At 52.8% G+C, this 25,049-nt stretch overlaps 1 protein-coding gene and 1 long non-coding RNA gene across 6 annotated transcripts; one reads left to right on the plus strand and one right to left on the minus strand.

Moving 5' to 3' along the window:
* The first annotated feature begins 970 nt into the window (after positions 1-970).
* On the plus strand, positions 971-23,951 carry PDE4C (phosphodiesterase 4C). Of its 5 annotated transcripts, XM_074350410.1 has the most exons (16): positions 975-1,164; positions 1,605-1,810; positions 13,571-13,762; positions 14,294-14,330; positions 14,417-14,490; positions 14,749-14,801; positions 15,060-15,172; positions 15,250-15,343; positions 15,877-16,040; positions 16,240-16,338; positions 16,760-16,924; positions 17,011-17,110; positions 17,742-17,896; positions 19,326-19,448; positions 19,709-19,891; positions 20,413-23,951. In XM_074350410.1, exons 1-16 carry the CDS (start codon positions 1,102-1,104, stop codon positions 20,800-20,802), a joined length of 2,211 nt encoding a protein of 736 aa, XP_074206511.1. In that variant the 5' UTR covers positions 975-1,101; the 3' UTR covers positions 20,803-23,951. The 5 variants fall into 5 exon arrangements, with proteins under 5 accessions (XP_074206513.1, XP_074206511.1, XP_074206515.1 ...); XM_074350412.1 differs by lacking the exon at positions 19,709-19,891 and having other exon boundaries at positions 971-1,164; XM_074350414.1 differs by lacking the exons at positions 975-1,164; positions 1,605-1,810 and adding an exon at positions 4,199-4,455 and having other exon boundaries at positions 20,413-23,950.
* LOC141574655 (uncharacterized) lies at positions 8,040-12,318 on the minus strand. Its single transcript, XR_012501613.1, has 2 exons — positions 12,188-12,318; positions 8,040-10,566 (listed from the first exon to the last, which is right to left on the minus strand). It is a non-coding gene; the product is annotated as an uncharacterized LOC141574655 (long non-coding RNA).
* Positions 23,952-25,049: the final 1,098 nt, after the last annotated feature.

The raw sequence follows: 25,049 nt of genomic DNA on the forward strand, positions 1-25,049 counted from the left end.
GAAAACAGGCAGGTGACATCTCAGTGGGCTTCCTGTTCTGGGAGAAACCCACTGCCTCCACACATCCCACCCTCAGTTATCCCTGCATATCCTCCCAGCTGCCAGAAATCCTCCCTGGGGAGGCCTAGTGTGGAACACTTGCATTTCTGCCTTAGAATTCAGGTACCCCTGGTAGAGGGTGGTGACAGTATTGCTCAAATGGTATATGTATGTGGGAACAGCTAGGTGTCCTGGGTCCTAGAAGGATCAGATCTATGCAAAGAGTTGAGGGGAGGGGAGAGGGGGATTGAGTGGCCCCCAGCAGTGTGACCCTAAGCAAGTTGTATCCTCCCCGAGCTTTGATATCCTCCTCTGTGAAGCAGGAATAAAAGAACCCACCTCAAAGAGAGGAAACGAACATAGAAGAGGTTCAACTGATGTCCCCTTCTCTCACCTTCTTCCATACTCTCCTTGCCCTGGCTTTAGCCCTGATTACCCTTGTGGTCTTGGACCTCAGTTTCTCCATCTGCATATTGAGTCTGATGGTGGAGACAGACTCAGTTGTGAGGTGCAGGGGCAGAGCGGGAGAAGGCTGGCTCTGAGCTCCACCTCTCCCACATCCCCATTTGTTCCTTTGGCCTACACTCCTACCCCTATGGCGGTGGGTTCTGGTTTCGTTGCCACTTCCTAGAGTCAGCACTGGGGACAGCTCCCAGCCTGCGACTGGCACATATTCCTTGATCTTTCTATCATCAACCCCACAGGATCTGTATCAATTTAATCACCAGTTCACAGATAGGGAAACTGAGGCATGCTTGCCCTAGATCACATGGCATGGATTGAACCCCTATCTGTTGGGCTGGAGAGCTCACACCCCTAACTCATCAGTTCATCTTGGTTCTGTTTGATTTTTAAACGTCTCAGGTGTTTACCCAGAGCATGCTTGCAATCACCAGCTCACTGAATTTTCCCTATTCGGTCCTTCCTTCCAGAAGTGAGGCACTAAATCTCAGAATCCAGAATTCCATCTCCACCATTTACTTACTAGCTACAACCTTGGGCAAATTACTTAACCTCTGAGCCTCAGTTTTCTTGTTTGTACAATGAGAATAATTGTATCAAATGGCGTCATCATGCCCTTGTGAGCTAATCCACGAAGAATCGTCAGAACAGCACCTATGTGGAGTGAGTATGCAAGAAATTAGCTATTGGTACCCTCATTATTTGCTCGTTTACTTACTTCATGCCTCATCTTTATATTTTAATAAATAGTATAATATGATAGAATAAAATTACAGTTCATATTATTATAAACAGTGGTATATCTGATATAATGTAATAAATAATGAACATACTGTGAAATAATTGATTGATAAATATTTTTGCAATGTTTACTGTGAGCCAGGAACTATTTATATCCTGCAAGGTTGAGATCCACATCCCTATTTCATAGATGAAGAAACTGAGGTTCAGAGAAGGAAATTCATTCTGAGAGAAAGTAGGACTGAGCTCTCTGGGTCAGTTCAGGAATCTGGGTAAGGGTATCTCAGAGCCACATAGTCCCCAGGGTCCCAGAGAGACCCCATGACTGGGAACTTGCTCATGTTTTGCTGTTGTCTGTCCAGGCAGTCCTGAAGTCAGTGGATTCTGGCTTGTCTCCCATGAGCCCCCTTGGAAGTTGTGTCATTCGGAGATGCTTCTCAGGGACCCCATTGCTGCCACCACTGTCAAGCCGCCTTGGGACCACTGGAGAGGTGGAGCCCAGTGCCTGTGTTGTGTTCACCATCGAAGCTCGAGGGACAGAGCAAAGCCACGACCTGGACCCAGGCAGGTGAGAAAACAGATGGGCATGAAGGGGGCCAGTCCCAGGAGAGGGAGAGTACCTCTTCTACCTTTCTTTAACTTATTCAGAAAACATTTATTAAGCACCTACTGTGTGCCAGGCTCTGTACTGGGGACACAGCCATGGGCAAGCAGGTGTTCACAGGCTGATGGCAGAAGTAGACTCATAACATCTGGAGAGATCTCTAGAGGAGTCTTCTGACCCACCCTTGGAGGCTAGGGGGTGAGGAAGGACTGCTTGGAAGAGCTGACATCTAAATCTAGCCTAAAGGATGAAGAGAACTCAGCCAGGAGGAGCACAAGGAAATGTATGTCAATTAGAAAAAAACAGAACATGAAAAGTCCTGGTCTCAGGATCAGGTGCATGAGAAGTTGAACATAGATCAGTGTGGCTGGAAGGTGGGAGGGGAGCCTGGGGAGATGGTCAATGGCTTGACCACACAAGACCTCATGGAGTGTAATGGGAAGCCATGGGTGGGTTTTCAATGGAGGAAGTTGATCAGATTGGCATTTAAAAAAATTTCGTGTGGCTGCTGTAGGGAGGACTGTCAGGAGCAGGGGTAGAAATAGCAGGAGCCCAATGAAAAGGCTGGGACAGTCCTGGGTAGGAGATTGTGGTGCCTGGGCCAGGGTGGGAGCCATGGGCTGGAGAGAAGTAGGCAGATTCAGAAGTTATTTATGAAGTAGACACACCAGGCATTGGTGGATACCAGCAGAGGGTAAGAGAGGGTGGGGACTGGTGGACAGCTCCTGGTCTTTGATCCTTCACTTGTGACATCCCTTTTCATCCTTGCGGCAGTGCCAAGAGGTGGGAACACTATCATTACCCCAATTTTCCAGAGTAGAAAACAGGTTTGGGGAGGCGAAGTGACAGCTAGCCACTGGCAGTACTCATATCCCCCATCACTTGACCAACATGTCTCCCACTGTCAGCTTTGGAGGGCAGGGACTGAGCCATGAATGTAATGGGCAGAGAGGAATCACTTGTTTTGCATCACTCAGCAAGACGTGATAGTACTGGGGCTTGAGTTCAATTTGTCTGACTCGCTGGCCCAAGTATTTTCCATTTCCAACCTGGGGACACAACTCATGTAGAGGATAGACAATCTTCATGGGAAATATCCTTGAGATATACTTCTGAGCCCTCTGAAAATATTATGGCTCTTTCTGCCCCACGTCTGCTGCAGCAAGTGGCCCCAAATACCTCCCTGCCCCAGCCCACACCCATGCACTCAGCCCTGCTCTTGTCCATGTCTACTTCTGTTAACTGTGGTAGAAAATGTTCTCTCCCTCCATTTGCCAGGAAATTACCCCTGAGATTAGAATGCCTGGTGGGCAGGGCCTTGAGCTTCTAGAACTAGGGAAGGGAGGGGCAGGCCTGGGAGTTGAGAGCAGGAATTGTGGCTGTGAGGTGGGGCCCAGGGCGTCACAAGGCAAGTGAGATCCTGCTATTTCCTCTGAGGGTCTGGGCGTCTGTGTGGCTATAAAAGAGTGTCCCTCTCTACCCACCCCCACTGTCGGCAACCCTGACAGGCTTCTGTGTGCCTACCCCAGGCATGGGAGGGCCCTACCACAGCCCTCCCCTTTTCTCGAACTTTCTCGGATCCCTGCCCTGCGTGGATGGGAGTTTTAAGATCCCAAAGAGACCCCATCTGGGGCTAAACCGCTGAGCCTATCTTCCTGAGCAGAGAGACTGCTATCTGTGCCTACTTCTGAAGACCAAAGCCCTGGATTCTGCTTCCAGACTCCTCTTTGCTACAGTCACGGGGGAAGGTTAAGGACTCATCCCTACTCAGCTTTCAGCACCTCCTGGGTGGACGGCGCACTGGTCTGGGGTCACTCCTGAACCCTTGTCTGTCTCTGGGCCGGCCTTCAGCACCGACAAGTCGCGGACAGCTCCTTTCTGTCTCAACCACCCGGAGCCCCTGAATTTACTACGCCCTTCCCTTTCATCATCAGGAGTAGAGTCAGTGCCTTGGTTCTGGGGGTCTCCCGAGACCCTTTCCCTGCTCTCCATTCGGCAGCAACCAGGAGGACAGTTTCTGTCTTCACTCCAAGTCCATGTCTTGACCCTATTTCGTTCAGCACTGGAAGGGACGGCAGACCATTCTTGGCGCTGGGGGTCGCCCCAGCCCCTGTCTCCAACGCCCACCCCAAAGTTCTTCTTTCCCTGCTATCTATCCTTCAGCTCCATCTCAGCACGAACAGCTCCTCAGGGTCAGCCCCACCTTGAGCACCTATTTCTACCTTCTCCCGCCTCAGCACCTCCGGCGCGGACAGCTCCTCGCTGTCGCCTCCAACCCCGGCTCTGGCCCCATCCGGGCTCAGACACTCCTTGCTACCGAGGACCGCTCCCACTCCCTGCTCTCTGCCTGCTCCACGGCTCTGGCGCATGGAGACTCCGGGAGTCCAAGAAGGGGTAGAGGCATCCCGCGAGCTGAACCGCGCTCGCAGCCGCCAAGGAATAGTCAAGCCCCCAAAGCACCTGTGGCGGCAGCCCCAGCGCCCCATCTGTATCCAGCAGCGCTTCCACTCAGACCCGGACAAGTCTGTGGGTTGCAGGGAGCGGGACCGGAGCCCACGGCCCGGGCTGGAGAAGTCGCAGCTCTCCTGGCCCACCTCCTTCCACAGGCGGTAGGTGGGCGTGGGCAGGGCCCTCCCGCGGTGTGTGGGAGGGGCGCGCAGTGCCTGATGGGAGTTGCGGAGGGTCCCTGCTTCTCCAGGGGCGGAGGTCTCTACTGCTTGGCTGAAGCCAGAGCTTTGGAGGAAAAGCTGTTTTTAATGCAGGGTGGAGCTGGGGGTGGGTAGTTTGCTTGCTTGTGGGGCTGTGTGACCGGGTGTGCCCAGGTGCGGTTGCATCTGAATGTGTGTGTGAGTCTGAGCAATTGCGACCCCGTGTGCGCTCTAATCTATTGTATGAGTCCACAGCTGTGTCTCTGTGGGTGATGGGATGTGTGTATACCAGTTATGTACCTGCTTGCATATTTCATCTTGTGGTGCCCATGTGGGTGGCTGGAAGTGACTGTCCATGCTCTGTCCCAGTTGGTTGCCCAAGGGTCCTCCAGACCCTGGAGTGTCCTTGGATGTTTGTGGAGTTTGTGACCACTGAGAGCATTTGAGGGGAGCTTGGGTTGGGTAAATGAGGAGGCCAGGGCCGGCTGTCTGCTCTGCTGTGGGGAGGAGCCTCCTCTGTAGCCTCTCCTGACACACACACACACACACACACACACACATGTTCCCTGCTGCCAGAAGGAAAGCCTCTTGGGGACCCTGAGCACAGAATGTTTCTTCCACATAAGAAAGAATGGGATGGAAAAGAGGGGAGTAGTGATGGGAGACGGGCTGCTCCTGTTTCATATAAACTGGGGGAGTGGGGCAGAATAAGACAAAGACAGAAGAAAAACACAGAGAAACAGGGGCATTTGAGGGAACAGAGGGTCCTCAGTGTGGCAGAGGAGCAAGTCCAGGAGTCCCAGGCCCTCCTTGGATTGGAGGGGGAGCTAAATCAAACCAGACTTAGAACCCAGGGTTTGAGGGCAGGCTGGGTGAACTTGGGTGAGTCACATTCCTCTCTGTATTTTTTTCCTGCCTCGGTCCACGGACCTACCATGGCCACTGGCTTCTTACTTAATCAACAAGCCTAGCTTAATGCCCCCAGCCTGGCCCTCCAGCAGCCCTGTTGGTGTCCGGGACAGATGGGCCCCACAGCCCAGAAGGGTTGGAGTTTTCCCAGGTGACCCAGCAGGCCCCTTGCCCCCACCCCTCAGTTCCTCCTGCCCTCTTTCCTGGTGACTCATGATTTTCCATCTTCAAGAAAGAACAAACAAAGACTGGGTTTGGGCCCATCTGGGGGGAGAGCCAAGTGGCTCTGGAAGGCAGGAGTGGTGGATTGTGTCCCTGTGAGCATGTCTGTGTGTATGTGTCCTGCCTGTGCATATATATGCAGATGTGGTGGGAGAGGCTCAGCTCTTGGGGAAACTAGGTTCGAAGCCAATGTACTAAACACTCCCAAGCAAATGGTGGTGCTTCCCTGAGCCTCAGTGTCATCAGTGAGATGCAAACACAAACTCATACTTTCTGCATTTTGTTGTGAACTTTCTGTGCCAGAGCATAGTCACCAGCTATGGCTGTCTTCCCCACCACCCTAGGAAGATCACGTGAGTCTGGGAGGATCTGAGCATCTTGTTCAGCAAGCATTTATTTAACACCAATTGTGTGTCAGGCCCTGTGCTGGGGACACAGCCCAAGGGCAAGTAGGTGCTCATAGGGTAATGGTGGAGACAGACTCATACCAGCTGGAGACAACACAGAATGATCTGTGCTGTGATGGCGAGAGATCTGTGTGCCATGGAGCCCAGAGGAAGTTCTGAGCCAGCATCTGGGGATAGAGGGTGAGGAAGGACTGCTTGGAAGAAATGATATTTAAGCTTAGCCTGAAGGATGAAGTCAGCCGGGAGGAGTGCAGGGAAGGGTATGCCAAGCAGAAGGAACAAAATGTTCAAAGCCTCAGACTCAAGAGGATCAGGGTGTATGAGGAGCTGAACACAGATCAATGTAGTTGAAAGGTGGAGGGGGAGGCTCTATATTTATTGCAAAAGCATTTATTGAGCATCTACTGAGTGCTGGGCACTGAGGGCACAGCTGGAAGCAAGGCAGACCTGGTCATGCCCTTAAGGGGCTGTAGGGTGAGGCAGACATAGATCAAATAATCATGACAGTAAATGTGAAATTGTACCAGTGAAAGGAGGGTGCTCTAAGGATATTTACTCAGCTGATCAGGGAGGGCTTCCTGGAGGGGATTATACTCCAGCTGTGAACCAAAAGACAAAGAGTCAGCAGGGGAAGAGCATTCAGGCAAGGGCATGGGGTGGGATGACCCTGGCTACTTCAAAAAAACAAGGAATTGGGTGGGGGTGATGAGGGCTGGAGCAGAGTGAGCCAAGAAGAGGGGGATGGGGAGGCAAGCAGGGGTCAGGCCACTCAGGTCCTCCAGGGAGGTGTGGATTCAGAAGTGAGGGCAATGGGGAGCCAAAGGAGGATCTGGAGCAGAGAAGGGTGAGATCTGGCACATGTGAGAATCTTCATCTGGGACTCAGCCTCCAGCCTCCTCTCTCTATCAAGATTCTTCACAAGGACTTTGGCAAGTCATCTCTCCTCTCCAGATCCCAGTATACTTGTCTGTAAAATGGGCATAATAGCACACACCTCCTGTCTCACTGGGGCCACCTGATAGTGGAGGAGACAGGTGCTTGCCCGGGGAAGAGAGGCTGAAAAGGGGGGAATTGAGAGATATTGATGTGCTAAGGGCCCTAGAGACTGTTGGGCACCTCCTCAGATCACACAGCATGCAGGGACAAAGTCAGGATGAGACAAAGTCATGTCAACCCCTTCTTTATCCTCTGCTCCTTTCTGGGTGAAGCTTGAGGCCTCCCAGGGTCAGGCAGGCCAGGCTTTGAATGCTGCGTCTTGACTCTGTGGCTCAGTTTCTCCATCCAAAAAGCTATTATTAACAATGCATTACTGTTAAAACTGGTTATAAAATATTTAAAGTTGAATCTTTTAATGAAACATTAATATTAAAACTATTGATAAAACATTAATGTCAGAGTAGTGTCTGGGACTGCAGAGGGGATGGAGCCAGTTAAGCATTAAGTGGGAGACGGCACAGGCTGGGGAACCTGGCAGCCTAGGCTTGAATGACCCCAGCCCTCCCACTAGTGCCTGTGTGATCTCAGGCAATGAATACACCTCTCTGTGCCTCAGTTTCCCCATACAAAAAATGGGAATGACAGTCCCCACTTTATAGAGTTGTTCCAAAAATCAAAAGGTTTTTACATGCACAGATTTTGGCTCAGCACTAGGAGAGCAGGAAGGGCTCAGTTTGTATCCATGTGTTTGTATATACATACTGTGTGTGTGTGTATATATACATATATATATATATATATATATATATATATATATATATATATATATATATGTACATATATATAGTAGTTAGTATCTGCAAATTCTGAACTCCCAGTTTGTCTCTTCTCACTCACTTTCCCCACTGGTAACCACAAGTTTGTCTTCTATGTCTGTGAGTCTGTTTCTCTTTTGTAAATAAGTTCATTTCATTCTTTTTTTTTTAGATTCCACATATGAGTGATATCATATGGTATTTTTCTTTCTTTCTGGCTTACTTCACTTAGAATGATGATCTCCAGGTCCATCAATGCTGCTGCAAATGGCATTATTTTATTTCTTTTTTTATGGCTGAGTAGTATTCCATTGTATAAATATGCCACAACTTCTTCATCCAATCATCTGTCAATGGACATTTAGGTTGTTTCCATGTCTTGGCTATTGTAAATAGTGCTGCTATGAACATTGGGGAGCATGTATCTTTTCAAGTTAGAGTTTCCTCTGGATATATGCCCAGGAGTGGGATTGCTGGATCATATGGCAAGTCTATTTTTAATTTTTTGAGGCATCTCAGTACTGTTTTCCATAATGGCTGCACCAAATTACATTCCTGTCAGCAGGGTAAGAGAGTCCCCTTTTCTCCACATCCTCTCCAGCATTTATCATTTGTGGACTTTTTAATGATGACCATTCTGACTGGTGTGAAGTAACACCTCATTGTAATTTTCATTTGTATTTTCCTCATAATTAGTGCTATTGAACATTTTTTTATGTGCCTTCTGGCCATTTGTATGTCTTCATTGGAGAATTGCTTGTTTAGGTCCTCTGTCCATTTTTGATTAGGTTGTGGGTTTTTTTTGTTATTAAGCTGTATGAGCTGTTTATATATCCTGGAAATTAAGCCCTTGTCAATTGCATCATTTGCAAATATTTTCTCCCATTCTGTAGGATGTCTTTTGTTTTGCTAGTCTTTTTTTTCTAATCCTAATTTTTTATCGAAGTGTAGCCAATTTACAATGTTATTTTCAGGTGTACAGCAAAGCGATTCAGTTATACATATATCATATATTTAGTCTTAACCTTCTGTTTTATGTTTGTGAATTCAGGAGAGGGATTGAATCTCTCTGTGCCTCAGTTTCTCCTTGGGGACATGAGAGCATTGTGAGCCTCTCCCATGGGGCTGGGGTGGTGTCAAGGTTCCTTGGACCCAGCCCCAGTCTCTCCACCAGGCCCGTCCTGGCGGCCTCTATCCCTTGGGGACCAGCTATAATTAGGTCCAGCCACAGCAGCTACAGATGGTATTTTTGTCTTGGGGACAGTCTGATTCCCACCAGGTGTCCGGTTGCAGGGCTGTGGGGACAGAAGGGGGTTCCCAGCCAGACCCTTGAGACTCTCTGTCTTCCTGGGCCGCAGTGTGACCCTTCTCTGAGCCTCTGTTTTCTCATCTATACAACGAGGACCATAGTGTGCTTGAGATGTCACAGAGGGTCAGAGTCTCCTCCCTGCGGTGCCTTAGGGTCTCCCATTGAAGCCCCTATCTCCCAAAATGGTATTTCATGTCACCTTAGGATTGCCAGAAATGTGGGTGGCATTTGTCTGAGGACCCCAAAACTGGTGCAGTCCCCTGGGGTAAGGCCCAAACAGGGGGTTGTCATTCCACAGCAGGACACTCGGGCCCACAGCTTCTGTGTGGTCTCAGATGGGAGGCCCACCCACCCTGGGCTTTGGTTGCTTCTGCCTGAGATGTGAGTGTCCTGGATCCTACCTCCAAATGTGATGTTCTTCAAGACTTGGCTTCCCTTTTTGAAAAATGAGGCAGGACCACCTGACACCAGCATTCCAATTGTAGGCCACCTGGTACAGATCCCTGAACCCCTAGACACCAGAAACAAGACTTCCCTTTCCAGGGGTCCTTCCTGGAGTGGGGGTGGGGTGGCAGGTGAAGCTTCACAGGACGGAAGGCCTGGCGGGAGTGGAGTGCGGATGTTTGTCCGGTGGAGACAGCAGGACAGGAGAAGGGATCCAGAGACAGGACCTGGGGAATGTCAGAGCAGGTCGGGGGCCACGTGGGGACTTGTGGAGGGAGACTGAGAGAGGGGGAGCTGCCCTGCCATGAAGACTGGCATCTGCCACCACCTTTCTCCAAGCCTCAGTTTCCCCATCTGGTAAAGGATGAAGGTTTTGTAGTTTCTAGGCAGCCCCTTGGTGGCTCAGGCCTCAGTTTCTCCATCTGGAAAATGGATAGAGGGGGATTGCAAGCAACTGTGTAGGATCTGGGCAGCCCCTCCGCAAGCTCTGTGCCACGGTGACTCCCTTGTAGCAGAGGGCACTTCCTTTTCTAACTTCCGTATATCACTTTTCAGCCCAGTTATCAGATGAGCAAGCCGTAGTAATAGGGGATATGCTGACAGAGGGAAGTGGTTTCTGGGCCCCATAAAGAGTGGGAGCAGAGAATCGCGGCTAGCCCATTGCCTCAGTTTCCCCATTTGTCCTAGCGGGGGCGTCCCTGAGCGGTCCAACGGCGGCGAGGCGGGGCTGGTGCGCCTTCTGCCCTCTCCCCGCCGGGCCCCGCCCCCGTGGCTGTCCAGAAAAGGTCCCGCGCAGTCCGCCCTGAGTCCAGCCTCCAGCCTCCACGCGGTCTTGGCGATGCAGGGGCCCCCTGCGCCCGCCCCGGCCCCTGGGCCCAGCTCCCCCCGGTGCTCCCCGCGCAGCTCCCCCGGGCTCTTCAGGAAGCTCCTGGTGAACCAGAGCATCCGCCTGCAGCGGCGCTTCACGGTGGCCCATCCGCTGTGGTGAGGCGAGACAGTGGGCCTCGCAGGGGTCATCGGAACCGCAGGGCTGGAGGTGGGAAAGGCAGAGTCAGGGACAGCTGGAGCCAGGTTGGGGGTCAGGGTATAAACCCTCTGCTCCTCCGCGCTTTCTCGGTATCTCTCTCCCCCTGCCCTATCTCTGACTCTTAGAGTTGGTGACTGTCTCTCTTCATCTGTTTCCCTCCACCCTCCGCTTGGATATATGCCCAGGGAACCAGCCACTGTTCCTTTCCAGCTGTGTGGCCAGGAGCAGCACGGGCTGAGGCTCACGTCTCCTCCTGACCCTCGTTGACCCAGGGCAGGCAGGTTGAGCCTCTTGGCAGTGGAGGGGGGAAGGTCACTCCTTCCCTTGGTCTGCCCCCACCATCCGTCCCGGCGCCAGCAACGAGATGGCCTGGTGGCCTCATAGTAAGCCCTCGGTGTCCGTGGAGGAAGACGTGGTTTGATGGGGGCCTTCCAGACAGGGTATTTGTGGTGTAAGAGGGCTCCTTGCATATCCCCAGCTGAGAGCTGACTTCTTGGTTGCTACCTCCAAGAACTCGTTCCACTTCTCTGGGTTCGAATTCCAGCCCTCAGGAAGCGATTGTAACTTCGTGGGTCTCGAGGGTGAGGCTGGGGTTTGGAGGTGGGGGCTGGTGGGCGCCGACTGGGTCTGGTTCCTTGCTATTGATTCGTACCGCTTTTGTACACACTTGATAATTTGGCACCTGGCGGCTCAGAGACTAAAGGTCCCTTCTCCAAGGTCACACAGACAGTGACAGCTGGTGGAGGGAGGGAGGCAGCCGTGACTGTGGTCCCTGATGGCACTATTTCAGGCTGGGAGTGGGTTCCAGTGTCCAGGAGAGGGCCCTCTGGGTACCAGACGCCTGTGAAGAGGGGTCCCTGCCGAGGGCTTGGGAGTGAGCACAGGTACGTGGCGGACGTCGAGGGAGTGGGGCTGGAGGAGGGCGGGTCTCTCCAAGGCTCCTGTGCCTCAGTTTACCTGTCTAACAGACGGACATAAGCGCCGTTCCCACAGTCCGAGCGACCTCCTCCTGGCCACCCGCGTCATGGAACCACCGCCTGACCCGGCCGATCTAGGCTAAGTTTAGAGCAGAAAGAAAAACAGCTTCCCCCGGGGCGAGAAAACCTTGGCCCAGACCTTAACTCTCCGCTCTCGCTACTTGGATTCGAACCCAGCACCCTGTGGCCTCTCCCAGCCTCAGTTTCCCTATTTATCCATAGGTGCGCCTTCCCAGAACCTTTGAGGAGGCAAGGGAGGGGTAGGAAGTAGTCACCCGCAAGCCTCCCCCTCCGATCACTGGTTTAGAGTATTCACCTCGGTTAGCCTGCCCCCAAGAGCGTCTCTCCACCAGTCACGCGCCCACTCCAAGGCTTGAGAAGCACTAAGAAGCCCCGCCCCTCATGGTGACGTCACTAAGCGGGAGCTGGGACTCGTTGGCTGTAGGGGTTTCTCTAGGAGCCACCGGGCCTGAACAGACCGAGAGCCGCCGGACATACCCGAACATTCCGGAACTCACCCGAGTGAGGCCGGACTAAGTCGAAAGTGCCCGATCCAGCCCGAGGACCATCCCCCCACCTCCGCGACTTGCTCGGAAACCTAGAGCGGCCAGACATAGCCGAACACACCCGAACGTATCCGAACCTACCCGAGCGCGGTTGGATGTAGCCGAATCTTGCTGAACTCACCGATCGAACTCAGCCGGACGAGGCCCAACCCTGTGTGATCAGACCCAACTTAGTCAAACCCAGGCGTACTTGATCGAGCAGGGCAGAATCCTGCCGAATTCCCCAACTCCACCCCGGGTCTGAGCCGAATCCCTTGTTCGGAGTCTTCCGGCAGGCGCCGATCCCCGCCAGTGGACCCGGGTAGGGTGATCTGACTGGGAACCAAGTGGACATTGGCCCTTGACCAGTAGTCTCGCGAATTAGGGCGGCCCCTGGGGTCTTCCTGTCCCTGCCTCTCCTGCCTGCTCCCTTCTCAAAAGCCTGTGACCCATCTGCAGTCTCTCTCCCTGGTCATTAACTCCCTCCTCCCACGCTTCCTGCCACTGTTTCTCTGACCTCTGACTAGAAGGTCCCCCTAGAGAACTAGGGTGGGTCTTCTTTCCCCATCAGGGTGTGGCTGGAGGGAGATTCGGGGCTGAGAGATGGGAGGAGGGATTGGGGATTGTCTGGAACAGAGGGCGTTGTAGGGATGACGGTGCTCTGGGCAGAGGGCACACCCTGTGCAAAGGCTCGGAGGTGGAAGAGAACAGGCAGAGCTTTTGGGCCGAAAATAAAGCAGAGGATTTGGGGAGCTAAGGCTAGGGCTAAGCGAGACGGGGATGTGGTTGACGAGATTGGGGCGGGGCCATGTCGGCCAAGGGTTGGGGCTTGGAGCTGAGGGAGGGGACAGGTGGTCCAGGGCGGAGCCAAAGCTGCCTGGGGGCGTGGCCTCTGCTGGCTGTGGGGAGCCTTGGAGTGTGACGGATCTAGGCAGGACCCAAGTCCCCTCCAGAGAGGAAAGCCCAGGAAGTCATTTCCAGTCCCAATGAACTTACTGTGCAACCTAGACCTCAGTTTATTCCTACACTTGATCTTAGCCAAAAGGCCGAGAAGCGATCAGTTTATTCCTCAGTAAAAGGGCACCCAATTGTCCTCCTCAGGTGCCTGGTTGTAACCCCCTAAAAGCCCCCTCAGGGGTGAAGTCTACCACACCCACACTAGAAACAGGGTGGTTGATGTCCACAGAAATGCTGAGACCTACCCATGGTCACACAGCCACTTGGGGACAGATCTGAATCTCACGTCCTTGAGTCTAGGTTAGCCCCAGTGGAAGAGGCTTTGAGATACAGAGGCGAGATGGAGGCATGAGGGGCGTGGCATCCCAGACAGGGGGTGTCACTGTGGGACAGGTAGACAAGCTCGAGGCTACTCCTGCCCAGCCCACTGCATGGCCCCAGGGAGGATATGACAGAACGGGTATGGGCCATGGCTCACCACTCACATGCCAGGACCCTCGTCTCTGACTATGCCTCCTTTGCCTTCAGTTTTGACCTGGAAAATGGACTCTCGTGTGGGAGAAGCGCCCTGGACCCTCAGGCGGGGTCTGGCCTTGGCCGAGTCATCCAAGCCCCTGCCCAGCACAGCCAGAGGAGGGAGTCCTTTCTCTACCGTTCAGACAGTGACTACGAACTCTCATCCAAGACCATGTCCCGGAACTCCTCCGTGGCTAGCGACCTGTGAGTCTGAGGCTGGTGGGATAACACCTCCTCGTATGACCTTTTTTCCCTTTGTTTCTCCATTCAGCACACCTCCTTCAAGTGATCATTTGAGCTGGGCTTTGAGGTTTATGTAGGAGTTTGTCAGGCAGCTCACTTACTCAGTCCAGCATGCCGAGAATGATATGGGGTGATCCTTTGTGCCTGACTTCAGGCTGGGGTTGGGTGGCAATCCAAAAATATTAAGGCCAATTAACAGCAACTGAACAAACACCTTGATTTGAGCTTCCTGGTAGCCGTAATTTCCTGCCTCTAAGACTCCTGTTGCCCCTGGGACTCAAATTCCCCATCTGTGATTGGTCAGAGGGGCTGTGGCGGCTTTCAGAGAAGAGTCGGGTGAGGAGAGCCCAGGAACTACTAGGAGGACATCCAAAGGAGGAGTCATGACGATAGGACGCACTCAGCTGAGGGCATATTGTAGGTAAAAGCTGGAAGATAGGAATGTGTGGAGGGCTCCTCCTGACCGCCATTCCATGTCCTGTCTCCCCACAGACACGGAGAAGACATGATTGTGACACCCTTTGCCCAGGTGGGTACCCACATCTTGCTTCTCTCGTGAGCCAAGCAGTCAGAGCCAACCCCTCCTTTCCAAGCTGACCACCCCGCTCCCTATAGGTCCTGGCCAGTCTGCGGACGGTTCGGAGCAACGTTGCGGTCCTTGCGCACCTGCAAGGCCGCGGGGCAGCCAAGTACGCAGGGGGCGGGGGGCGGGGCCTGGCCGAGAGAGGCGGGGTCGACAGGGGGAAGGGCAGGGCCTGTGGAAGAGAAGGGAAGGGCCTGGTGGAGAGGGGAGGGATGAAAGACAAAGTGGTCAGGCGCGGAGCATGGCTGGAAAGGGCGAGGCTGGCAAGTCACGGGGAAGGCTGGGCAGGGCGGGGCCTGGAGAAGTTGGGGGCGGGGCCATATGGGTGAGCAGGCCACCCCTGAGCCGACTGTGTTTACTGCAGGCAGGGATGCGTCGGGAATACTCCATCTGGCAGTCAGCCCCCTCCACCAACAGGTACTGCGCCTGCTCCTATCTTCTCCCGCTGTGGGACAGCTGTGAACTTCCTCATTATGGCGACCTCCCAGCCCATGAATCCTTAGGCTATGCTAATTGTAACCACCAGCTTCAACACCCTTGGGGATGGGGAGATCCTGGGGTCCTGAGTAGCCTCACTGGGAAGGGCTCTGGGCTCCAGATGCAGATATGGAGGCAGAAGGGGCTCTGGGTTCCCGAGTGGGGATGGGGCAGGCCCCTGACCAGCTTGACCCCCAGAGGACACTGGGCAGAAGCTGGCTTTGGAGACATTGGATGAGCTGGATTGGTGTCTGGATCAGCTGGAGACACTGCAGACACGGCACTCCGTGGGGGAGATGGCCTCCAACAAGGTAAAGAGGGCCAGATACCTGAGATCCTTTGCCTCTGTTCACAGTCCCATCCTCACTGTCCTCACTTTCTCCTGCAGTTCAAGCGGATGCTGAACCGGGAGTTGACTCACCTGTCTGAAACCAGCCGCTCCGGGAACCAGGTGTCCGAGTACATATCCCGAACCTTCCTGGGTGAGCTATGGTGGGTCACTACCTAGACCACATTATAGAAGTAGGAAGAGGGAAGAGAAAAAAAGATTTCTACTACAGACCTCAACTGAGGAAGACAGACCTAGACACAGACACCTCCAGCCCCATGAATCAGGGCTGGACCAGAGGGAGGAACAAGAGGAAATTCCAGGAGGAGGGGAACATTAAAGCTAGGGTTTTGAAGCATGAGTAGAATTTCACCAAGGAGAAAATGGAGGGAACCACATATCTGGGTCTCCAGCTTGGGAGATGGAAAGGATATTCAGCTGTTTGGGGAAAAATACTGAGCTCTAGGTGCCCAGGGGCCATGTCCAGTAAAAGGGCTCACTAAGGTCAGCAATGAACGAGAAGGGTAGCTACAGGGCAGACAGGAGTTCACTCTGAGATTACTTTGATACAGCTAACAAGAAAATAGGTTGATCTCAAGGCTTGGCAAAATGTGGTACCTAAGGCCAAGCAGGCCAACCCTAGCAGGTGAATAGGCTTCTCTGAGCCCTACCCTGCCCTGCCTACAGACCAGGAGACTGAGGTGGAGTTGTCCAGGGCGACCTCCACGGAGCCCCGGAGACCTATGTCCCAGATCAGTGGACTGCGTGGGCTCCCGCACAGTACCAGCCTTCCTGCAGCCACAGTCCCACGCTTTGGGGTCCAGACTGACCGGGAGGGGCAACTGGCCAAGGTGGGTTTCCAATGGGAATGCTGAGTCCCAGGTTTGAGTCCTGGCTCTGAGTGGATGCCCTATCTTGGGACTCAGTTTGCCCACCTGTATACTGGCAAAGTGGGGCTCAATGTAGGACCTGGGACCTGGGGCTGGGGGTCAAGGCTCCAGAGTTTGGGGAAGCTGGGCTGGAGTTAAGCTCCAGTCTTTCACATTTTAGGAGCTGGAAGACACCAACAAGTGGGGCCTTGATGTGTTCAAGGTGGCAGAGCTAAGTGGGAACCGACCTCTCACAGCCATCATCTTCAGCATCTTTCAGGTATCTCCCCTGCCCTTGGCTTCTAATACCCTTGTGTTTCCTTCATTCCTTCCTACCTCAGGAACTCAGGGGACATATATTCTTCAAATCCTCCCTAACATCCCTGAATGGGGTTATTTGAGCAGGACATTGAAGGATGAATAGGAGTTCACTAGGTTTAAAAGTTCATTGCTGATTGTCAACAAGCCTCCGCCTTGGGCCAGGCCTGAAGAGATCCAGTCTGGAGGGAACAATTGCAGGTCAGGGATGAGCCAGAGGGGAAGGAGAGAGACCAAGGGAGTTAGAGGGAGAGTAGAGAGGGCATCCTAGAAGAGGGGGCATTTGAAAGATGGATAGGGATTCAGAAAAAGAGAAGACAAAGGAATAGTTTGTGCTGCTGCCCAAAGGCCAAGGCCCTGACTGGGGCCCTGTGATGGACCAGGAACGGGACCTGCTCAAGACATTTCAGATCCCAGCAGACACGCTTGTCACCTACCTACTGATGCTGGAAGGTCACTACCACAGCGATGTGGCCTACCACAACAGCCTACATGCTGCTGATGTGGCGCAGTCCACACATGTGCTGCTGGCCACACCTGCACTTGAGGTAGGGCCCAATGGCTGCAGTCAACCCTGGTGGGTGCAGGGTGCCAGGAGCCTACCTCTCACCTCTTATGCCCCTTGCCCACTCAGGCCGTGTTCACAGATCTGGAAGTCTTGGCTGCCATCTTCGCCAGCGCCATCCATGATGTGGACCATCCTGGTGTCTCCAATCAGTTTCTCATTAACACCAGTGAGTTAGGGGGCAGGGCTTTGTCACCACCTGTCAATCAAGTGATCTTAGGTGGTCCCATCCCTGCTCTGAGTCTCCCTGCTTGTGAATGGCTGCCACAATCTTCCCTCCCTTAAGTGCTTGAAACAGATCCAGATATGCAGTAGACACTCAATAAATGAGAGAATAACAAATGTGGCAGAGCTGATATGGGCCCACTGAAATTTTGAAGTTTAGGGTCCTTTGGGGTGTCTGAAAAACTCAGTCAAAAAGCAATTATTAGACACCACATACACGTCCCTAGAGAGTTGAGGATGAGAGTGGAGCCCTCTCTCTTGAAGATCCCAGAGTTTAATAAGACAAAGATTCAGTAGTTCATTCAACCAGCACTCAGTGTGCACTGTCTCCTGCCATGCCAAGTCCCCAGGGAGTCATCAGTCTTGAGGTAGAGCTGAACACAGATGCCCTCAGCCCTGCAGAATCAGGGTAGGGCCATGGGGAGAGACAGGGTCTTAGAAGGCTTCCTGGAGGAGGGGGCATTAGAATTGGGGTTTCAGTGCATGAATAGGAGTTTACCAAGAATTCACAAAACCTGCCTTTGGGTGGCGTGGGTTGGGCAGGCAGATCTTGAGGTACTCCACCTCCCCCATAGACTCAGAGCTTGCACTTATGTACAATGATGCCTCTGTGCTGGAGAACCACCACCTGGCTGTGGGCTTCAAGCTGCTACAGGCAGAGAACTGTGACATCTTCCAGAACCTCAGCATCAAGCAGCGGCTGAGTCTGCGCAGGATGGTCATTGACATTGTGAGATCACAGCGATGGATGGGGTGGGACAATCTTGGTTTGGCTGGGGGTTCAGTTGGACCATGACATGTCCCCATTCTGAGTCTGAGCTTCCTGGTCGGTAAAATGGGGCAGTGACTGTCCAAACCCTGAGTGACTAGGCCCTTGGTTAGGCTAATCAGGACCTGGACATGATTCACGTACAAACAATGTGGAAACTGTTTCTGGTGCAACTTTTCACATGCTTAAATCTGTCCATTTGATATTTTTCAACTTGGGAGACATCAATAGGTTTTGGGGTCTTGTGCCTCATTCATGTATTTAGCAAGCATGTATTGAGCACCTATTGTGTGTTTGCCCTGTGCCAATGACCATTAGAGTTCTGGCTTTTATGACACTCACAGTCTGCAGGGGAGACAGACATTTAGGTGGGAACTGTGGTGGGGGACCCACAGGCAGAGCTATGATGGAGGACCTGTAGCTAGAGCTGTAACGGGGGAAGGTACTCAAGGTTGGGGAGGCCTTCCCCAGGAGGGAGCACTGAAGCTGGGGCCTGCAGGGTGCAGAGGGCCAAGGGGCAGGGAGGAGCATTCCCAGCAGAGGGAAGAGTATGTGGGGAGGGCTCAGAGGAAACCCAGGCTCCAAGTGAAGAGGAACTTTGATGAGGTAGAGCTGGGGCTTTGGGAGGTGGGCATCCTGAGAGGGAGCATCATTTGGGCCAGATGAGAAGTTTGGGGAGAAGTTTTCAGACTTCTGTCTGATTCTCAAAGAAGCCTATGGACTGCCATGTGGGTCATTCCTGGGCTGGGTCCGGGTGGGTCCAGATAAGTGATTTTAAAATAGCTGTGCTCATGGCTGAACTTCCCTCCCAATGACTGAAAACAACCCTCCCACCACAGGGAGGCTTGGAGAGCACCAAATCAGGTTCCTCATTGCTTCAAATCCATCTGTGGATATATCCCCCATGGCCCTCTGGTTATATTCCCTACTCCTCCCTGAGGCCCTCTGGTTATATTCCCTACTCCTCCCTGAGGCCCTCCCCACTTCATCACCCTCTGTCACTCCTGCACTCACCTGTTCCAGCCACAACTGTCTCCTCTATGTGCCTCAGCTCATTCAGCCTCAGGGCCTTTGCACTGGCTGTGTCATCTGCTGGGCCTCTCTGCCACCCTCAGGCACATCTGACCTCAGCCCCCAGGTTTAATCTCCCTGTCCCACATGTGGGATGCACCCTACAAAGCCCAACAACCTTGGAGAAGGGACTGTTGACTCAGCCTCTCTTGTTAGCTAGGTTTTCAGTGAATCTCTTTATATCCCCCCATTTGACAGATGAGGATGCTGAGGCTCAGAGGGCTGAGGGTCCAAGTGGGTGGGGCATACGGGAGGTGGGGTGGGTGAAATGGAGCAGGCGCTATCCTCATACCTGTCATCCTTGCTTGCCGGCCCCCAGGTGCTGGCCACGGACATGTCCAAACACATGAACCTTCTGGCCGACCTCAAGACCATGGTGGAGACCAAGAAGGTGACGAGCCTTGGAGTCCTGCTGCTAGACAACTACTCTGACCGCATTCAGGTGGGTGGCTTGGCCAGCCCTGGGGCTTTGGTTTCCACTGTTCTCATTTAGCCACATTTATGAAGAGCTGACTGTGTGCCCAACTTGAAGAAATGGAGGCACCTACAGTCACATGCCTGTGCCTTAGCTATTCCTTCCCCTCCTGGGCCTCAGTTTCCCCACCTATAAGATGGGTGTGTCCATGGCACCAGCCTCTGGGGGGTGGGTACCAGGCCTGGGGGTGGCCTGGCTTGAGTCCTCCCGAGCCATGGTCTCACCAGGTCTTGCAGAGCCTGGTGCACTGTGCCGACCTCAGTAACCCCACCAAGCCGCTACCGCTGTACCGCCAGTGGACAAATCGCATCATGGCCGAGTTCTTCCAGCAGGGTGACCGTGAGCGCGAATCAGGCCTGGACATCAGCCCCATGTGTGATAAGCACACAGCCTCGGTGGAAAAGTCCCAGGTCTAAGAGTAACTGACTCAAGCTGGTGGGCACTGGGGAGAGAGGAGGGGAAGGAGTGGCTGAGCTGACCCCAAGAGTCCTGGCTTGACCCCTTGCTGGAAAAGGAGGGGATGTGGCCTAAGGGTCTGCACTGGACTGTGCAGTCAGGCTTGGGACGCATTCCCTCTAGGTTGCAGGAAGAGGGATGATCACTTGTGGAGTTTGGAAATGTCTATTCTGGGTGACATGAAAGATCCTAAAGGGGCTCCCAGTCTGGGGGGGCACATACATCCAACACTGAGGAGTCAGGGCTGAGGTGAAAGAAAGACTTAGGGATTGAGGGAGACCAGAAGGGGCAGGGGGAGGCTTCCTAGAGGAGGGGTTTTTTGAAGAGGGTTTTGAAGGATGAGTAGGAGTTGGGAAATAGCATTCCAGGAAGAGGGAACAACCTGGGCAAATGCTTGGAGGCTGGACTAGGTCTAGGTTCCACAGTAACTTACCACACAGCAACCTCTACCCCCCAACTCTGTATCACCCCACAGGTGGGTTTCATTGACTACATCGCCCACCCATTGTGGGAGACATGGGCTGACTTGGTACACCCAGATGCACAGGACCTGCTGGACACTCTGGAAGACAACCGTGAGTGGTACCAGAGCAAGATCCACTGCAGTCCTGTGGACCCCACCAGCCCCAAGCAGAGTGGCCCTGACAGATTCCAGTTTCAGCTGACTCTGGAGGAGGCAGAAGAAGAGGAGGAAGAGGAAGAGGGAGCATTGATTGAGGAGGCCTCGGAGACACCTGACATTGAGCTCCTGTCCTCTGAGGCCAGCCCAGACCCTGGGGCCCTACATCTGGACAACCAGAGGACCATGGGCAAGCCCTGCATGGACCATGAGGGCAATATGATGGCTGAGCCTTTGGGCACCTAATGGCTCCTGGTGGGTGGGTGGACTTTCCCAGGAATAAGTCCCAGGTGGCCCCCGCTTTGCCTTTCCCACCCATTGAGGGAGACAACCAAGCTTTCAGTAATAGGCAGTTCTTAGGGCTGAATTGGAGGCACCTAGTGGGGTCCACTCTGACCCTGGGCTTGGCTGAGAGAGCTCTCCAAGGAGCTGGACTGGAGGCAGCCTCTTCCAGGGCCCTTGAGTTCTCCCACCTGGATTTCCACCACTGGTATAGAAAAGGGTTGTCTGCCAGGCCCATTGTCCATCTTCTCCAGTGGTCACTAGAGCCACTTCCATCACTTTATTGTTTCATTCTTTACAGATATTTTCTGGATACCTATTGTGTGCCTGTTATGTGCCTGCAAAAGAGGGTGGGGAATCAGCCCCAAGGAGATGCCCCCTCCCCGAGACGCCTCCCCTTCATCTGCCAGGCAGCTCATTGCAAGAGAACAAGAACTTGAATGGGGGAATTTCCACCACCAAATCTTTGTCCAGACCCAATATGGGCTCTGGAACTCTGGTGGAGGGCGGTAGGGGGCCAAGAAAGAGAGGGCTCTGTGTCAGGGATTGTCTCTGAAGACTGACTCAGCTTGTCACTGCTTGTGCACTGACTGACTGTTGCTTTAAGTCGCCATAGTTTCTGTCTTCAGGTCTAAGGATCCTGGTTCTCCCTGGCCCCAGGACCCCCTGCTGATTCCTTCACACGTTCTTCCTCTTCTAGAACAGCAACAGAAGCACAGAATTCTCCCCCATGGAAGTTCTCTCCATCTCCTGATTGAGGCTGTCCCAATCTCCCGTAGGGAAAAGGAAGCCCCTTCTTTCCCCTCTATGGCCAGATCCTAATACTTGGGTAAACTTTGATTGGAGGGTGGTGTCTGTGACCTCCCTGAAATATCTTAGAAATGTGGGGGATTCTCTGAGGTTAAATAAACTATTACCCCAAATTAGTACTATGCCATTTCACGGATGGGGAAAAAGGAGCAGAGAGGTCCGGTTGCCTGAGGTCTCAAGGCCATGCAGCTGGGCCCCAGACATTAGCCAGCGGCGCCCCCTTGCGGCGGGAGGCGCAGAGGGGACGTGGGACGAATTCGGACGTCCTCCTTGCCTTGCTGGAAGTCCCTCTCCGGCCGGCTTGGCCCAGCTCATCCCAAGAAAATGAGGCGGCTCTGTGCTCAAGTCTCAGGTTCAATTCCCACTTCCGGAGGACTCAGGATCCCCCACCCCCAGCCTCCCTCCCCGCGCCCCCAGCCTCCCTCTCTGCATGTCTGAGGATTTATACACGACACAAGTCATCACAACCCCTGGCTTCAAGAACAGCAGGCTTCATTCCTAAATAATTCCATTAATAATTCCATTCCATTGATCATTCATCATCATTACAATTAATGATCAGATTCCACAGAGGGAGAATTAAAGGTCATCTGGATTATAACTTGGTGCATTTCCTTCCAGTCTTTCACAAGGCAGAGATTTATGGAATTTTTATTTATAATTTTTTATCCTTCCCCCTTTACTTGCAGGTACTACATGTTTCCCACAGAGAATTTGGAAATAATGGAAACATAATAATGGAACCAGAAGAAAACAAAATTCTGCTATACTTCAACCATTGATCATCTTTCAGCTTTTCACCATTTTTTCTCCACCCATTCATAAAAACGTTCTTCTGTTCTCCTTCGATTTGGGCCACAGGCATTCTTGCCTCTCTCCTTTACTGACTGCACTCTACCCTATGCTGGCTTTTAACACTCCAAGCACAGTCCCACATCAGGCCCTTTGCACATGCTGTACCCACCACCTGGAATACATATCCTTTCACTCATCCTCACCCTTTGGGTCTCACCTCAGCATCCCCTCCTCCAGGAAGTCCTTCCTGACCCTCCACCTTCCAACCCAGGCTGGCACTTGTGGAAGTTCTTTGGGATTCTTTGTTTCATGTCTACCATCCTCTCCAGGCTGTGATCTTCAGAGGTAGACTTAACCTCCCTGAGCTTTTGTCATTTCATGGGTAAAATGTAAAATGGGCTCTTTGTGAGGATCACAGAATTGTAACAATGGGTCACATTTGAGGAAACTGTGTCCTGAGCTGGGCACTGAGCTCTGAGGTATCAACTCTTTCTTCTTTCCATTTCACAGATGTAGAAACTGAGGCCCACAGAAGGGGTGAGTAAGAAGAAATCACTCACATTCTCCAAGTGCCCCATTTTCTTGTTTAGGGTCCTTCCTGAGGGACATAGTCCTTACCTTTGTGGCCCATCCTTGACCCAAAGAGGAAGGTAGGAGATGGTCTTCAGGGTCCCTGGAAACTTTCAGCCCTTGTGACCTAGGGTGACTCCTAGGGCCTCAGTTTGCCTTCTGTTGAGGGAGAAACTGTTGCCTGGCCCCCTTCCTTACAGAGTTGGAGAGGGGCTGTCCCTAGAGCTTGTTTAGTGAGTTTCAGCCTCAGGGCCTTTGCACTTGCTGTTCCCTCTGTCTGGAGCTCTGTTTCCCCGCTTCTCCTGGTGGTCAGCTCCTTCTCCTCCTTCCGGTTCCTGCTCAAATGTCAGTTCCTCAGAGAGGTCTTCCCTAATCTCTTTGGCGAAAGTCACCCTCCCTCCAATCATTTATTCATTCACTCATGTCATACCATCACAGGGCACTTACTGTGTCCACAGATGCAGGTGCTGGGGATGCTGATCCCTGCCCCTCAGAGCCCACAGCTGGCTATTGGATAAGTAAGTCAGCATGATCATTTCTGATGGGGGGGATGTGTTAGGAAGGAGAAATATGGTGACACGATAGGAGGTGACAGGGTGAAATCAGAACTTCTGGAGGGAGGTGGTGTTGATTGGAGACCTGAAGGGGATGAAAGAGCCAGGCACAGGGAGAGCTGGGGAACAGCTCAGGCAGAGGAAACAGCAGGTGCAAAGGCCCTGAGGCAAGATTGTATCTGGAATCTTGGAAGAGAAAGATGGGGAGGTAGTGGGGTGGGATCTGGGAGTGTTTGGTTTTATTTCCCTTGCCACACAGGACACCTCCCCCCAAGTCAACCACCCCTAATTCCAGAGCCTTATGCTGATTCTTAACAATAAAGGTCTTCCATTATTTTTATTTTAAAATACAAACTCCTTTGTGCAGAAACTGGTGCATGTTGTTGTGGTCTTTTACCCTACGGGAAATCCATCCATGTACAAAGTCCAAAGCATGCATTTGGGAGGTCGGGGAGCCTGGAGCCTAGCGGCCTCGCACGCCCTCACTTCCACCCGGGTCGCGCCTGGAGGCCCCCCACCCCAACCCCGAAGCGGGAACTCGACTGCTGGTCTTCCCGTGGCGGGAGGGATGGGGGAAGAGATTGGAGGTGGACTTATATTTATGTATTATGATTTTCTGAGTTTTCCCAGTTCTCCGCAGTGGGTTTATGATGCTTTTATAGTCCGAGTGAGGGAGAGGGAAAAAAATGTTACCCTTAGAAAAAAATAGATTTCCCAAATGCAAGGAGAGCGGGAGGGAAGTCTCCGCACTTCCGGGGCGCTGGGGGCGGGGGTGGGAGGCAGCCTCCGGGCTCGAAGTTATTCTGGTCTCTCGGCACCTCTGCAGCTGGCGAGCTTTTTATAAACAGGACAAGTCCCGCCCCTCGTCTCCTGAGGAGCAATCAGGGAGATCAGAATTTTCCTGGGGCCATACGCCACTTGCCGGGTGTGAGGACCGGAGTTGGGGGCTCAGGGGCCTAGAATGGAGGACAGGGTCTCGTTATTCCACCGCCCCCCACCCCATTCTGATTTTCTCATATCAAGATTTGGGTGGGGGAAAGATGGAGCATCTTAGACCCCAAAATCCCCATCTCTGAGTCTTGTTTCACCAGGATGGAGGAGGGAGGGCTCTCCGTTCCCGTCTTTTAACTCAGTAACCAGGGAGGAGTAATGCATCTCCCATCCTGCGTCTTTGTTGTTGAGTCTTTGAACCTCGCTCGTACCCTCTCTGTTTCCTGGTTTTTTTTTTTTTTTTTTTTACTGAAGGCTTTGTGAATTTCGGGGACAGGCCGTTTCTCTGCCCTACTTCCACCATTTCTTCGAATTTTTATATGGAAAATGGGACTCAGAAAGAAGAGGGGTTCCCGGAGCGTCCGTCAGCCCCTCCCTTCTTTTCTGGAAATTGATGGGTAAGGGTATTTATTTTGAACCCAATAAATAGGAGACATGGAGCATCTTCTCGGACCTCTTCCTATTTTCTGGGAATAGGGGGTATTTAACGAG

Source organism: Camelus bactrianus, chromosome 22 (genome assembly GCF_048773025.1).
Source record: "Camelus bactrianus isolate YW-2024 breed Bactrian camel chromosome 22, ASM4877302v1, whole genome shotgun sequence".
NCBI classification, from domain to species: domain Eukaryota; kingdom Metazoa; phylum Chordata; class Mammalia; order Artiodactyla; family Camelidae; genus Camelus; species Camelus bactrianus.